This window comes from Homarus americanus, unplaced genomic scaffold (assembly GCF_018991925.1).
Source record: "Homarus americanus isolate GMGI-L3 unplaced genomic scaffold, GMGI_Hamer_2.0 scaffold15894, whole genome shotgun sequence".
Lineage (NCBI taxonomy): Eukaryota > Metazoa > Arthropoda > Malacostraca > Decapoda > Nephropidae > Homarus > Homarus americanus.
In genome coordinates this window covers 986,626-1,002,899 of record NW_024754249.1, presented here as the reverse complement: position 1 = coordinate 1,002,899, position 16,274 = coordinate 986,626, and the positions used below count along the sequence as shown (strand labels likewise).

At 45.7% G+C, this 16,274-nt stretch overlaps 1 protein-coding gene across 1 annotated transcript in view; it reads left to right on the top strand.

Moving 5' to 3' along the window:
- Positions 1 to 423: 423 nt before the first annotated feature.
- The window catches only part of LOC121855735, a 65,997-nt gene continuing 50,146 nt past the window's right edge, over positions 424 to 16,274 (top strand). The window contains exons 1-2 of the mRNA XM_042350830.1: positions 424 to 442; positions 7,922 to 8,413. Of these exons, the coding sequence (XP_042206764.1) occupies positions 8,338 to 8,413 (76 nt within the window). The 5' untranslated portion in view covers positions 424 to 442; positions 7,922 to 8,337. The remainder of the gene's footprint in view (positions 443 to 7,921; positions 8,414 to 16,274) is intronic.

Here is a 16,274-nt window from a genome sequence, read left to right as displayed (position 1 = left end):
AGGAAAGGAGGATTGGAGTCAGACATAGTGCAGAAGGCGGGAAAGAAGCACACGGGTCAGATGTAAGGTGACGGGAGAGAATGGAGGAGAAAGAAAGAATGAGGAGGGGAATCACGAGTCAGGCACGTAGTGGAGGGATGGAAGAAGGCGCGGGTGAGGCGTGTGGTAGAGGGAGGATAGGGAAGGATGGAGGCTAAAGTCAGATGTGTGGTGGAAAGAGGGAGGAAGGAGCCGGCCAGGCGTGTGGCAGAGGGAGGGATGGAGGAGGCGTGTGGTGGAGGGGTAGAGGGAGGGAGGGAGGGAGGCGCGGGCACTAGCAGGGGCGCGGGTGCTGGTGGACCTCAGTGTCTCGCAGGTCGGTGTAGCGGGTGGAGGAGGGCCGGGGAAAGAGGGCAGCGGCATCACTGGCCATCATCTGTCACGCATCGCCACGAACGGCCACGTACAGCCACGTATCTCACGAAACAGCGGGCTGCGTCGCGGCCCAAACGGCTGGGCTGCCTGGGGCGACGCTGACCTTCCTGGTGCAACAATCCCTCACAAACTCTCGTACAGTGAGAAAAGGAAATATGCGGACGAGGGAAGACTAAATGTGACCACTAAGTAGTGTTAATAGGGCAGGAAACGACAAGTTGCAATACTGGGGGCGTCTTAGTGCAGCAGGTTGAGCCACACTCGTCACCGGCTCAATTCTGCAGTCATCACTAGTATAACTTCATTACCTCGTGTCGTAGTCTCACTCACAGTGATCCTGCTTCCTCCATAGCAGGAAATTATCTCCATTCTAACTAATCAATATCACTATTTTGCTCATACACTTACCTAATCTTCCTATCGAGGAAGTTTGTAAGATAATCATAGTTGCAATGCTAAGTGCAATACGGGGAGAGTAAATGACTATTCTCACGTTAAATCTGACGAATCAAGTGTCTGTCACAAATCTAGGTTCATTAAACTGACGATACAATATCAACTATATAAATCCTTTCCATCACTCATACACAAAACTCTTAAGTCTATCCCTCAAGATCTGTGATAGTCCGTGTCCTAGTAAGCAAAGTTCACACACACATATTTAAGTGCGATAATCTTCTCTTACTGTAGATAACTCTCCTTCTCTCTCGGGAGCCACGCCCCCCTCCTCCCCACAGCTACGCCTCTCACAATACTCAAGTACTCTACACAATTCTTACACGTCTGAATCCTAAAACAACTAACCAAACTAAATCTATACTTCCAGCCCACAACCACGCCACCTATGCTCCAGCCACGCCCCCACCCCACGGTCACGCTACCCACACGGCCATGTTTCCACATATTCATCCACCCATCCACACTCCAACACCATCCACATAACTACCAATCACACCACACCATAACAACTCTCAATCTATAACCACGTGATTCACCTAAACACATTACAGCAACCACCAAACAACCACGTAAAACCACTCCATAACATCGCTACCTGTACCAGAATGTCCACAACCACGCCATCTTTACCACATTCCAACCACTCTATCAGTATTATCCACGCCACACCACACAACCACATCACCCTTGACTCTACTCCTACACCTTCAACCTAAACTCCCCCTCCCTGCCTTCCCATAACCATGTCCGCCACCCTAATGTTGCTCCTCCACCCTCATAACCATGCCCCCATCCTACTGCTGCTCCCACCACCCTACTGTTGCTCCCCCACCCCCATAACCAAGTCCCACATCCCACAACAAGGCTCCTGGGGGTACACGTACTAGCCTCTCCCCTAGACCAAGAAACACAAAAACACAAACGTCATCATCTCTTACAATACCTTATCAGTGTTTCCCTCCCCTCCCTTGCCCCCCACTGACAAGATTTATAGCGTCACGTCGTCTGCCCAACACAAATGTTACCCCACACCCCTATATTTCTACGTCGTCTTCCACTCCTGATAAGAGGAAAAAATAATGACATACTCCAATCTGATTCCTTTATCTTGCCAGTCGCCCTCACTCCCTCCCTCCTTCACCCATTGCCATACTCTCCTCGCCTAACATCCTCCATCATGATCCATTCACTCCATAATATAACTCCGGTTCTAGAGTCCTTCACATCTATGAAGGCTTCAGCGCCAACCAACTCCTTCCCAATAGTCAGTCTCTCTCTCTCTCTCTCTCTCTCTCTCTCTCTCTCTCTCTCTCCTCCTTACTCTTTCCGTGCATCTCCTTTCTTCAATTCCCCCTCCTCCACCCTGGCAACTCACCCACATTCAACATTTTCTCGGTTAGGATCCTCTGGGACGACCAATTTCATCCTGTCCCTCGTTCATCCTTGTCCTCAGCTACTCCCTGCGGCTTCTTGCTCTCAACCTGTGTCCCTCACGTCCAGGAGCCACTATACCAACCACCACAATGTAAACACTGGATTTTGGAGCCGGACCTTGTGCTAGCAAGAGACCGGTTTTCATACCAACCGAATGTCAAGTTACACTACCAGGCATCTGAACTCAAATGATCCCAGAGCCGGTGAGGGGGAAACAACTAAGGTTCCTTCGCATCTCTCTCTCTCTCTCTCTCTCTCTCTCTCTCTCTCTCTCTCTGTACTTGACCAAGGCACAGGAAAAAAAAAAGTTCCCTTCAATTTAAGACTATCTTCTCTTTCATGTCGCTTCGTTAATAATTAAAACTCAAACATTAAACCATCGCACTCCAGGTCTGGTGGTGTGTCAAGGAGAGAAAAAAGCAATCATAGAGCGTCCTTATGTCAGGGGACCGTAGAAGTCATTGTTGCTTGGAGTATATGTGAGTCTGACGAGGAGGGAGTAAGCTTGGCCTCCTAGGACATTTTGCCTGTGTGTGTGTGTCATCCCCTCTCTAACAGTGTTGTCATCTACCTTACTCCCTCTCCCCTTTAAACCATTCACCCCCTCCCTCACCCTCTCTTCCTCCTAAGCCTTCCTGCTCCTTGGTCCCTCCTACCAGAATCAATTAATGTTTTTCCCCTCTCTCTCTCCTGACCCCTTTCTCATCCTTCCTCCGCCCGGCACTTCATAATATCTCTCTTCGCCCTCTCCCCATCTACAACCATTCTACATTCTCTTCTCTCCCCCCTAGTTTCATCTTCCCCTTCATTGCTCCCCACCCTATCTATACAACACCAAGGCTCGTTATCAACACCCTTGTACTCCCTCTAGGTAGTCCGGTAACCCCACACACTCCAGCACCTGTCTACGCTGACTCACTACTGTGGCTAAATTTCACCTTTTGGCCTTAAAGAGCAATTTGACCTTTGACACACTCTTGAATTTCTTTTTTTTGTGTTTTATCGAGGAAAAGTTTGACACCCCCACACACACACATACACCCACACACCCACCTGTTAATATGTCAGGTTATAAAAAAGCGTACAAAAAAATCTGAGGCACAAAAAATCTGAGGCAGACACAGGCATCAATACTCGAGGTAGGAGAGAGTGGGTCACACAGGACTATAGGGAGGATCTGAGAGAGAGAGGAATGATACCAGGAACAAGTCGTGGGTCTCAAAGTGGTCGCCGTCCTCACTCTTCCAAGACAAAGGACATCAATGGCAACCCGATGAAACTAATTCGGGGAGGTGAAGGACACGGGTGGTGGTGGTGGTGAAGGATGTAGTGGTGGAAGTGGTGCTGGTAAAAGGACTAGTGATGATGGTAGTTGTGGTGAAGGTGGTGGTGGAAGTGGTGGTAGCGGTGGTAGCGGTGCGGTAGAAAAGGGGATGTAGTGGTGGAGGTGGTGGCAGTGGTGGGGGTGGTGGTAGTGGTGATGGAGGTGGTGGTAGTGGTGGTGGAGGTGGTGGTAGTGGTGGTGGTGGTGGAGGTGGTGGTGTGGTGGTGGAGGTGGTGGTAGTGGTGGTGGTAGGGGTAGTGGTGAAGGTGGTGTAGGAAACGGGTTGTGGTGATGTAGGAGAGGGGGAATTGCAGTGACAGTGAGTGGGTGGGTGGGTGGGTAGATTGGTGACAAAAACGACAGTTGTGGTGACAGTGAGTGGACGGTGAAGGCGAGTGACGATGGTAGGTAATAGTGGTGTTGGGTGATGCCTTTGTGATGATGGATAATTGAAGTGGTGTTTGTATACGTTAATGGTGTGGTGATGGTAGCGGGTACTGGGTGGGTAGTGGTTGTCGTTTAAATGGCTTGTTGATGTTGGTGACAGGCATTACCACACACACACACACACACACCATCACCAACACGAATATCACCATCATCATCACCACCACCACCACCAACCAATATCACTATCATCACATCACCAATATCAAGATCATCATCACCACTCATAACATCATCAATAACACCATTATCACCCCCACAAACACAAGAACTGTCCACAACAATATTCTCGGAGGAAATTTTTCTCCAAACTTTCAATTCCTATTCAAGTCAATTTCACACTGACCGATTACAAAGTTGTTTTCATCCCCTGTGTTGGTGCCAAGTGTGAAGGTTGTGTGTCAGAATGGTGATGTCAAGTGTAGGGTTGTGTGTCAAGTGTGAGGGTAGTGTGCCAGAATGGTGGTGTCAAGTGTGAGGGTTGTGTCAAGTGTGAGGGTAGTGTGTCAGAACGGTGGCGTCAAGTGTGAGGGTAGTGTGTCAGAACGGTGGCGTCAATTGTGAGGGTTGTGTGTCAAGTGTGAGGGTAGTGTGTCAGAACGGTGGCGTCAAGTGTGAGGGTAGTGTGTCAGAATGGTGGTGTCAAGTGTGAGGGTTGTGTGTCAGAACGGTGGTGTCAAGTGTGAGGGTTGTGTGTCAAAGTGGACGTGTCAATTGTGAGGGTTGTGTTTCAAGTGTGAGGTGTGTGGTGTGTCAGAATGGTGGTGTCAAGTGTGAGGGTTGTGTGTCAGAATGGTGGTGTCAAGTGTGAGGGTTGTGTGTCAGAACGGTGGTGTCAAGTGTGAGGGTTGTGTGTCAAAGTGGACGTGTCAATTGTGAGGGTTGTGTCAGAATGGTAATGTAACGTATGTTTTGTGTCAAGTGTGAGAATAGTGTGGCAATGTTGTGGTGTCAAGGATGAGATCTGTGTCAATAAGGTCATGAGCAAGAGACGTAGTGTTAGCATGGTAGTGTCAAGCCAGAGTTGTGTCATTGTGTTGCGGCCAAGCATGAGTGCCGCGTGTCAATAATCACAGCGCCAACCATCCCCCCTCCCCTCCCCCCAGCCAATAACCCCCTCCCTCCTCCACTCAGTCAATAACCCCCTCCCTCCTCCACTCAGTCAATAACACCCTCTTTTTCCCCAGTCATTAACCCCCTCCCTCCTCCTAGAGTACAACACCCACCTACATTGATCTGTTTCACCAGTAAACACCCAGTCTTCCTGTGCGTTCATGAAATGGTGGTGAGGTGGTGGTGGAGTAGTGGTGGTGTAGTAGTGGTGTAGTAGTGGTGGTGAGGTGGAAACGGTGAGCACGTCCCCACCACCACCGCCACCTCCCCCATACCACCACCACGTCGCCACTACTACCACCTCCCCCATACCACGACCCCACCACCACCACCACACCAATTTCCACACACCTCACAACACCACGTCCCACCATCCGCCTCACACCACATCACTATGGCTCTCCTCACGCCTCAAACGCACTCACACTCCATCAAGTTAAGTACTTGGGGCATACATGCTCAGTCCGGAGAGGCAAGGATCATACGCCGTATTTATCAGTAATATATCTCGTAAGGATAGATAGTCCACACATAGAGTGATGCATCTCTCTCTCTCTCTGTAATATTACCAGCCACTACACTCAGCAGTAATATAACCAGAACAAGTTAAACACAAAGACTTCCCCGCGAACTACCTTTATTAGACGGAACGTAACACCACACCAGTCAACACCATTTCACTTATACGTCATCGAGAGAACTACAATAACATAAGCCATAACATTTACATCAATTACCACATCAACCGCAGAGAAGAATCATAACAACACATAATCATCACAACTGCAGTCATAACTACCTACATCACCATCCTTATAAGCATCATCACCAACAAAAAACATACACATTACACTACCACCAAAGACAACAAAAACATCATTGGTGACAACACGGCCTAGCAACTTCGAGTATAATGAATGAACACACACACACACACACACACACACACACACACACACACACACACACACACACACACACACACACACACACACACACACACACACACACACAAAGGGCTATAAACACTGATAACTGTGATTTATATAAAGGTTACTGCGTCTATTTCTCCTATATTACCTCCGATACAACCTTATAACGGCTCCCTTCCTTTCTCCCCATCCAGTACCCATTCAACCTTGATATCTAACCTCGCCCCTTAAATTCATTCCATCCTTTCCATTACACACACACACTGCACAATACCCCATCTATTGTGTCGTCTCTAACACCCCCTAACACACTTCCCTGCCCTCTCTAACGCACTCCCTCTTCTAACACTAGCCTCCAACACCTCCCTAACTATCCTTAATAAACATTTCCCTCTCTAAGACACACACATTATCGTCTCCACCACCTACTCCGCCTCCTTGTTCTATTTTTCTCCAAACCTAAGGAGCCCTCAGGTTTTCAGCGTCGAGGGGAAGCAACAGGTGTTGTAGGCAGGAGTAAACCCTTTAAAGTATCCCCCTAAGGTGCATCCTATACAGAGCGTCCCATTACGTGTGTTCCTGGGGTGAGGCGACAATCATGCCCCGTGTCCTCTGGTGGCTCCACTGAGGGTGATAATGGGACCTCGGGAACAAATGGTCCACGGTAACACTCTACACAACAAACATCCTTACACCAGTAACCTTAGTAAATAATATAGTGTCAATTACCGTGACTAACACCTCATGGTACAGCTTCCCTCAAACCACATTACCCTTTATACATTTTTTTCCCATAAGCCAAAATTTTAGAATAAAGAATAAAATATTTTTTTCTGGAACAAAGACAAATAATTACTCATGGGACTCATTACCCCGTCAGCAGCCAAACATCAATATGACAATTCCTGGGTGACTTATAAAATATCTTGACTCATATTCAATACTTTCCCTCCCTTGCCTCATTTTTTCTTCATTTTAATTCCTCATTTGAATATCCTGGAGAGTTAGTTCGACTCTTCAGAAGACCTCATTTTTTTTTTACTTCTTGTTTTAATCCGTAACTCTTCCTCGGTGGACCAATGCTCCTCTACATCAAATTCCTCTTCTTTTCATCTCCCTCGCTATTCACAGGCACAACACCCCCTCCAATGGACCACTTTCCTTTATACTGTCCTCTTATGTATAAATATTTACTTACCCGCCCATCACTTCTTCAAAACCAGGATATCCTTTACAACACGCACCATTTCTATCCCTTTTTGCCCAACACTAAAGGATGGAGGAGGGTGTTGACACCAATCCTGGGCGGTGCCACTCCACACGACCAGATCCACATTTGGCTACTTCTCAGGCTATTACAGTAGCGAGACAAGAGCGTCCCGCCACCAGCGTTACTACATCGTATTGATCTCCTTCCTTCCGCTTATATTCAGGGATGCTACGCTGCCCTTCCGCATGTTGTTAATATCCACAACTTAAACTCCTCCCGACGTATCCAGAAAATATCTGTAACATATCTTGAATTCGTTATAATCATTTTCACAAGTGACGTTAACGTATCGTATTGATTATAAGCCTACTAAATAATTACCTCTCAACAGCCATCATCGTGTTAAAACGCAAGACTCGGCGTTGAGAGCATTTCGTTGGTGTAACTATGCACACATTGTTTAGGGATCGTTTTGAACCTCTAAAAATCATCGACAACTAAACGCGCCTTAATGTCCTTTAAACACATCTTAAAGCTTTACTCTCTCCGTGAATGGTAACGACCACGTTATATCTCCACAACTTTCAGGACTACGACAACGGTAGACATTAAAGAGACACCACAGCAGCGAGCCAGTCTGCGGACACCTGGTTATTAATTAGTGATCACCAATACCAACTCCAGCACAGTAAACTTCACTACATCATACAAAGTGAGGAATCAATAAGAAAATTGACACCTCAATACATACAGGATATATGAGAAAATATTTGAAATAAAGTGGTGAGAGTGGCGGCAGTGTCCGGATATATGAGATAGTGAAGAGTGAGAGGGAGTGTGAGGAGCAGGGAGGGAGTGAGAGAGTGTGTGAGAGAAACGTGAGGAGGAGGATAAAAGGAGCGCGAAAGGAAGACGCACCTGCGAAGATCACAGGAGTCGTCACAGAGGAGTAAAGGATTACCAGACAATACCAACAAGACCAAGAGTCTCCCACCACCACCACCATGAACCCAGCTAACATCCAGCCTACATTCATGGGCTTCTACAACAGTATGGCCACCTGCTTCAGGAAGTACACAGGTACAGTAATGTAACCACCTACACCTGCAAGGTTTGTGCCACTTCACCACAACAGCCGTTATGATGGGTATTTATAACACTCTTTTCATTCCATCCTATATTATCAATTACCTCCATTAAGTCAGTCAGTTATATTAAATATTTAAGATGCACGAGGTCAACCAAATCCAAGGGTTTGTAATATATTTTTTCAACTGGATAAACAGTAGTTAACCGTATATACAGTATCTAGGTTTTGACATTTACAACAACGACAAGAAAAGTGAAACTAATCTCTTGTCATGAATTGTTAAGATAGCCAACTTGTTCTCTTAAGTCGTTTTGTAAACTTCCCGGTGTAAACATTTGGTCCAATTAAACATCAACGCATTTATCACAGGTCCAATGATAAACAAAATATTACAAGTCGGTCACCTATAATTCTACTTCTATAATGTAAGTATCTTGAATTGTCTAGTCTGCACACAAGCTCAATTACAAGCTCAATATATCATATAATGCAGTAAATATTCTTAGTTAAAAGTGAAATGAAGTGGCATAGTTCAATCATCAGCTCAATTTTTTTCAACCAAGAATTCACATGTCTAGTAATGTACTAAAGGAAATGACACACTACAGTAGATCCATCTTCAGCTTTCTATCTGAGGTGTCAGAGGCAAGCCCACCTTGAACATGGGTCACTTTATGCTAAAATATATTCCCTTAACTGGTCCAACTGTCACATGTAGCTACCAGTTCTTGGGTCTCACACAGGTAAAGAATAACAGCGACACGCCTTATACACACATACACACAAGTAGCTGTTATCATTATTTAATATGAATCAGCACATACAGTACAGACAGAGACACAGAGGCCTCCTCCTTGAGCTCATTCTCCCACGGAGCTCCAAAGCATTCCAGCTTTGGTTGGGAATTCCTCACCACATTCTTGGACGGTTTCAGGTCGAGCCAGGCATTCTTGGAACTTACTAACACAGGAGAATATGGCCCTTGATCCGGACCGTCTGAATCTTGATCTGTGGTCTACAAACCTCCTTCATTATTGGCTAATAACGAATCTGGTTATTCTTCCCTTTACTGGTTAATAATACATCCAGACATCCTTGCATAAGATAAGTAGCCGGTGATGGACGCTTGACTTGTGACGAATCGGGAAAATCCTTACAGAGAAAATACGAAAACTGGGAATGTGTGTGTTTCTGACGAGTAGAATTAATCCAAGACCTTCTAGTGTTAATGGTCAGTGTTAAACCCAAACATTGTGTGTTACTGACCAATATGGAGCCCAAACATTCTCGTGTTAGTGACCAATAATTAACCCAAGACCTAATTGTCTTGACCAATGACTTGTGTTAGTGACCAATAATGAACCCAAGCATTCTAGTGTTACAGACCAATAAGGAACCCAAGACCTAGTTTTAATGACCAGTGACAAACTCCCATCGCCACACTCGCAACAGACCTGACAACAGTGATAGGCATAACATTTGAGCTGAACAAATAACACTCAAGACATCGTGTGCATGAGACGAACCTCCATAAACTAAATAACTATTACAATTTAAAGATGCCATCAGTGTGCAAATACTAATATACTGTATGTAAACTGGTAAACAGTCACATGATTACTCGAGAACCAGGCAAGAGTTTTTGGGGGGTAATTACACAGAACTAAGGTAATTCTGACAACGGTGTAATTCTTCAGCATGGTCTTTACTTCTCATCGATGGCCCCATGAATAACCTAATCTGACACTCTGGGTGGCGGGGTGTTGACCTTACTTACCCAGGGAGAGGAGAGCATTAACGGGGATGTGGCAGAGGAATTGTCCTTTCTTCCACTGACTGCTCTTTGACCTCACTCACACATCAGCGCCTCTTGGAGGTCACCCACACATTCTTAAACTCTACCTTATCTTTTAACACCACGATTTCCCCCCAAAAAATTTGTATATTATAATGTTTTTGTTTTGTTTTGAGTTTTTTCATACGATTAACGGATAATTTGAGCTGAATAACAAAGACAGCCAGCAGAGAAACACTTAAAGGCTCACCTGCTGTAGATATATGTAGTGTTTCCCTAACCTAGTACCAGTTTCCTCACTGGTCACCCTTCATTCCTCTCCTCCCCTGCTCTCGCCCCCTGCTACATCTATCTTCCCCGATTGTCCTTCCCTCGTTCATTTATCCTCCCCTGATTACAATTCCTCTTCTATCTATCTTCCCCGTTTATCTTTTCCAATACCTACTATCCTTCCCCTCAATTTTATCAAGGGTGACTCCTAACGCCTTTACTGCTGTATCATCCCCTTTAATACGGTGCCATCACAGCGACGATCCTCCTGCGTTACCTGCTACAGTACCATCCCTGGCGGCCCGTTGCCCCCCCTACACCCCTAATGGTCCTCTCCCTCACCCCCAACTTCTAAAGGCTTCCTTCCTCTTCCTATCTCCCTCTGAGAGCCACTCCCCCCATGCTAGCCTCTTGAAAGCTCTCTTTCTTACTGTACACTATCCCTGAAGACTTTCCCCCTCATCCCCACTCTCCTGAGGTTCTCCCCCTTTATCTTCGCTTCCATGATGGACTTCTCCTTCACAGTAACCCCCCTATAGGCTCCCTCTCATAACTTAGCTACGCTGTAAGCCCCCTCCCCACTTACCCATGGCCATGTGTTAACCCTTAAGTGCAAGAGCAACACACACACACACTCGGGTGCAGTTGGTGCACCTGTAAGCTTCTATTAAGTTTCACAGACTCATGCTGGGTGCTGGAGCCCTCAAGAGGGGAGACATTTCCCCAATGTTTACTTATAATTAGTGGAAGCTCTCCGTCACCAGGAATTAACTGCATTTTAAAGAGATTATCTCATCCACTGAGAATGAGTCTCAGGGGAGCCCATATTGGATATATTCTCCCGGCACCTTGCACACAACACCCGACACGACTTCTCACTTTACCCAAGAAAACGTTCATGTTGTCACCTCCATATAATACCACGTGTTGTCTCCCGTGTTTGAGTCATAAGAGTATCAGATAACCAAAGGAGTCTGAGATGCCTACCACATCAACTATCAACAAAGCAAGTGTGCGAGCATAAGGCTGTGTTGGAGGAGGGCCCCCCAGTCCATGGAGGGCCGAGTGGTTGAGCTGTATGGTAGTTGTTAGAGCGTTATAATCAGAGGAACTATATTATCAGACACACTCTTGCAACACACCGTCTGTCACAAGTATCTCTATTTCATTATTATCACCTCCATGTCTCTCACTTTTATTTATATCCTGTCTTCTTGCCCCCATCTGGCTCCATGTGGCCAGCTATATCATGGGTTACGGACGGAGCATCATTCATAATCCCTTCTTTGCTTACTCTGGGAGGATTATCCCAGCTAGAGCGTATTATGTCATCAATACATCATCAACAGAGGAAAGTTACTCACCACCGAGGCATACATTCTTCTTAGTTTACCTTATGAACATCCGCATCCAAGGGAAAAAAAAACACATTCTTATACGATGAAATATTGTGAACCTAAAATGCATCATAATTCATTAATAAACTAAAATTACCCCAAATCAATGAACTAATACAACGTAAACAGAGTCAATTACAAGTGTCCACGGGGTTATTTTCACACACTTCTCTGTATCACTATTATAAAGGCGTGTTCTCAGCTACAGTAAGGATAAATAAAGAAATGGTGTGTGTGTGTGTGTGTTAATGATGCCAGAGTGTGGAGGTTGGCAGGTCACGTGAACCACCTCCACTTCCTGCCTAAATGGCTTCATCAGCGCTGACCTACACTAACGAAGGGTACTTGGACCTCATGTATCTTCTAGTCCAAACCTACAATAACTGCCCGAGTGTGTTCTGTCCCTTTAACTAAGACAACTCTGTTAATATTCGTCGGTGATTAAGTATTGCCGTAATAAGCGTAATTAATGTCAACTATTGAATAACACTGACCGCGTATAGGTCTCCAGGACTAACGGTTTAGATCAGTAGAAGTTCCCGACAGTGATGCAGGCAGTGTGACCGTGCATGTGTGTGTGTGTCACCCCTCATCCATGGGTAACACACTTCCTTTCTCGTAAACACTGCCCACTCTACCTCTGTTCCTTCCCTCCCTTCCTCATACCCCTCCCTCCCTCTCCCCATCCCTCCCTCCCCCACGAGCCTTGCTGGCGTGTAACAAGAGACGTGTTTTGCATTTTAATAACTTGTTTTAAAGCCAAAATGAAGGCCATACATATAGTTTTATTGGAGAGTTTGTTGGACAATAGGTGCTTGAGTGAGGTGGTGAGACGAAACTCCCTCACCTACTCCCTCGCCCACGCTCGCTGACACTTGACCTCTGACCTACAGCCTTGGCCAGGGAAGAGAGGAACACGGTCAAGTCAACTTAACCCTTACTGGACACTGAGGAGGTGGTAATGGCGGTGGGATGTAAGCATGGGATTGTGGAGGTGACGGTATGGGAAGGAGATAGGAGGGGAAGATATGGGAGGGGAGGATATGGAAGGGGGCAGTCAGGGAAGGTGATGGGAAGGGTGATGTGAGGGAAGGAAGGGCAGGCACACTACACTCCATCTTGAACTTGCACACACACACTGAAACAACACGACCCACACTGACATCCTCACCACCACCACCTCCACCATCTGTATCACCTCAATCATTATCATCACCATAATTATCACCATCACTATCATTTGCATCATCACCTCAATCATTATCACCACCACTATTACCACTATCATCATCACAACAACTATCACCACCATCATCACAACACACAACATTAATACAGGGGGGGGACAAACATATCACACCAACATTAAACACAGAAGAAGGACGATTCAACAAGACACGTGATCATAAAAGCAAGATTGAAGATATAAAAGACCACACATTACAGTACTAAAAATAAAGTATTTCAATAATAATGACGGCTTTAGGGAGGACTTTCAGGGGGACGCTCGTTTTACACCTGATGAGTAAGTAATTAATTGCTATATTTATCACAGACTAAAGCCATATAAGTTATCACCGCCTGGCCAATAGAGACAAGTAGCTGCTAATATAATTGTTTATTCCGATGAGCCGAGTGTTGCCTTCCATATTAATAATTCAGGAAGTTTATGATGTCTCTCTAGATCTAGGGGGTCCAGTTATAATCACCGGGTGTAATTAGCAGTTATATTTCCCGGGTGTAATCACAAGTCATTATCACCCACATTAATAATCCAGTCACGAATAGCGGTGGAGTTTGCGTTAACTGACAAGGTGTAATTATTTTATTATCAACTGTCTCTCAAGAACGAAGGGACTCAGGCGGCAGATGACAACGCCCTGACTCTTGGCTGTAACATAAAACACGGGAGAACCATCACCACCAACACCATCAAGACTAAAACCGTGATTCCGTACAATAAGGAATGATGGAACGAAATCTTACACATACACCACCATCCCCGCCTATTGTATACAAGCGGTGATGGATGGAATGAGCCCAATTAAACCAAGAATGGCACCAGTCAACCATGAAACAAGGCAGGTCAGGCTCAGGGGACGACCAAACTGTCTAGAAACTCAGTTCAACCTTGGAAATTATATAAATCAAATTAAGTATCCATGATTATCGTGAGGAACAACACTAAGAAGGATGAATCGTGACATTCCCAGCTGACAGGATGATGATCACACTCAAGAGTCTGGACAAATGGGCACAAGAACAGATACAAACCAACAAACATAGCAAAGATACACAAACTCGGGACAAATTAGATCACACATTAGGCTGACAGACAATACACCCGGGTTGAAGCCAGACAATAGTGTGAGGTAACCTCCGTCTACCTGGTGTAAGGGAGTATAACGCCTCCTACCTAGTGTGCGCGCATACCTCCACCATCTACCTGGGTGAGAATATACTTTTATCTACCAAGTGTACAGGATACGGAGCAAGTACAACTTTCCCCTCAGTAAGATACAGGAGAACAAACTCATGAACTAACGAGTGAGGTAAGTGAGGGTGCCGCCACTAATGAGGGGTCGCCACGCCGGACTGCCAAAACAAAAGGGGCACAGAATTCTTTTTAGTTCAAAGGGCTGCGTGAGGCGCTGGCACACGAGGCAACAACAATGGGTAAATGCCTCTCTCGCTCACTGAATGCCCGCCAACTGCTGGCTATTCATCACGGCTAGCTATTTAAGGAACTGGATATTCATTAATAGCAGGATATTCATTTACGGCCCATTATCCAATACTAGTCGGCTATCCATTCATGACTGGATATATCTTACTGGTTGGATATTCACCATAGGCTGGATATTTAGTTGGATACCGAGGCGGGTACGACTCACCAGTACTGTCGGAGGCTGGAGGGGCTGGTGGGTGAGCCGTGATGGAGACCAGGAGTAACTACCAGGAGGCCCCGAGACTAATCAATTATCCTCCATTAATATTCTCACCATCCCACCCTCATCGACCCGCTGTTCCGCCTCCACCAACCATGCCTAGAGACATCCAAGAATTTCTGTGGTGGATCCCTGCAACTTGGCAAACTTAATTCACTGTAGTTCTTCCGTTCTCTCCTCTTCCCGTTCTCTCCTCCGGGTTCCTCCGTCGCCTCTCACTCGCTCCCTTGCAACATAATCCCTTCCCTGGCGTCCCCTCTTAGCCCTTAATCCGTGACCATTACTCCTGGTGGCACCACATATCTCCCCCTGCTGCACCAGCTGCTGCTTCCCACTGATACACCACTACCATCACACGGCCCTCAAGGAGACGCCAACACCCTCGTATATATACCTGTTGTGTGGTATATAGCGCCACACCAACAACCGCATATACTACTCTAAATATACGGAGGCATCGCATATTCCTCTCTTTTCCACACTCAAGACATAACAAATTATTTATTCAATAATAAAGTCCCAAGTACCACCTTGAGAACATTCCTCCACTCTCACACCAGACAGCACCGCCGCCATCACTCACTCCGCCACTCATTAGGGTTCTTCCGCCAGCTGTCACACGGAGACAAATTTCTTTACTTTTGTCAGTCATCAGGTGTTTTATTCCATCAGTCAGAAAAAGGCACGCTCCCTCACTCTGCCCATCACACAACCACCCACTCTGCGACCGACAGTTACCCAATCTACCAGTCAAAATAACTGTTCGTTGACCACGGAGCCACACCACCTTCACACGTGACTCCACAAAATAAACAATTCAATGTTACATATAAGGATGGCAGACGCAGCACCACAGCACTGAATACCTATCCACCTCATTAACATTTCCTCAGTAGGTTGTTGTATCCTCATAATCCATAGTGATCGATGTTGCTGATCTTCCAGTGAGTGGCAGTATTATGGAGGATCATGGAGGATTCTCTTAGCTCAAGCTCGCGTTTCTGGCCCGACTTTTACAGTATGGGGATTAACACGACAAAATTAACTCGGTAAAAAATATATATCTCATTAAACCTACTTTACAGGGGAAGAAATAACACTTAAATTCTTTCTTCAACTATACCGAAAATTTAAGGTCATTTAAATATAAACCTAAACTAAACTAGACATAACCCCCAAAATATTAGCCTTACAAAACTCTTATACAACTAGTAATGTAGATACAGCCCAATTTTAACTAATCTTAAAATTATTTACAATACTATTCCATATCTTCTTATCAAAATATATGAACACAAAACTACTTATATTATTGTAACAGAAAAACAAAACGTATCACTAATTAACAAGCAGGTGAGACCGTACATCAAGGTGAGCGGCGGCGTGTTGGGGGAGGGGAATAGGGTAACAGCATCAACCCGGGTAAGATAGACGGACAGAC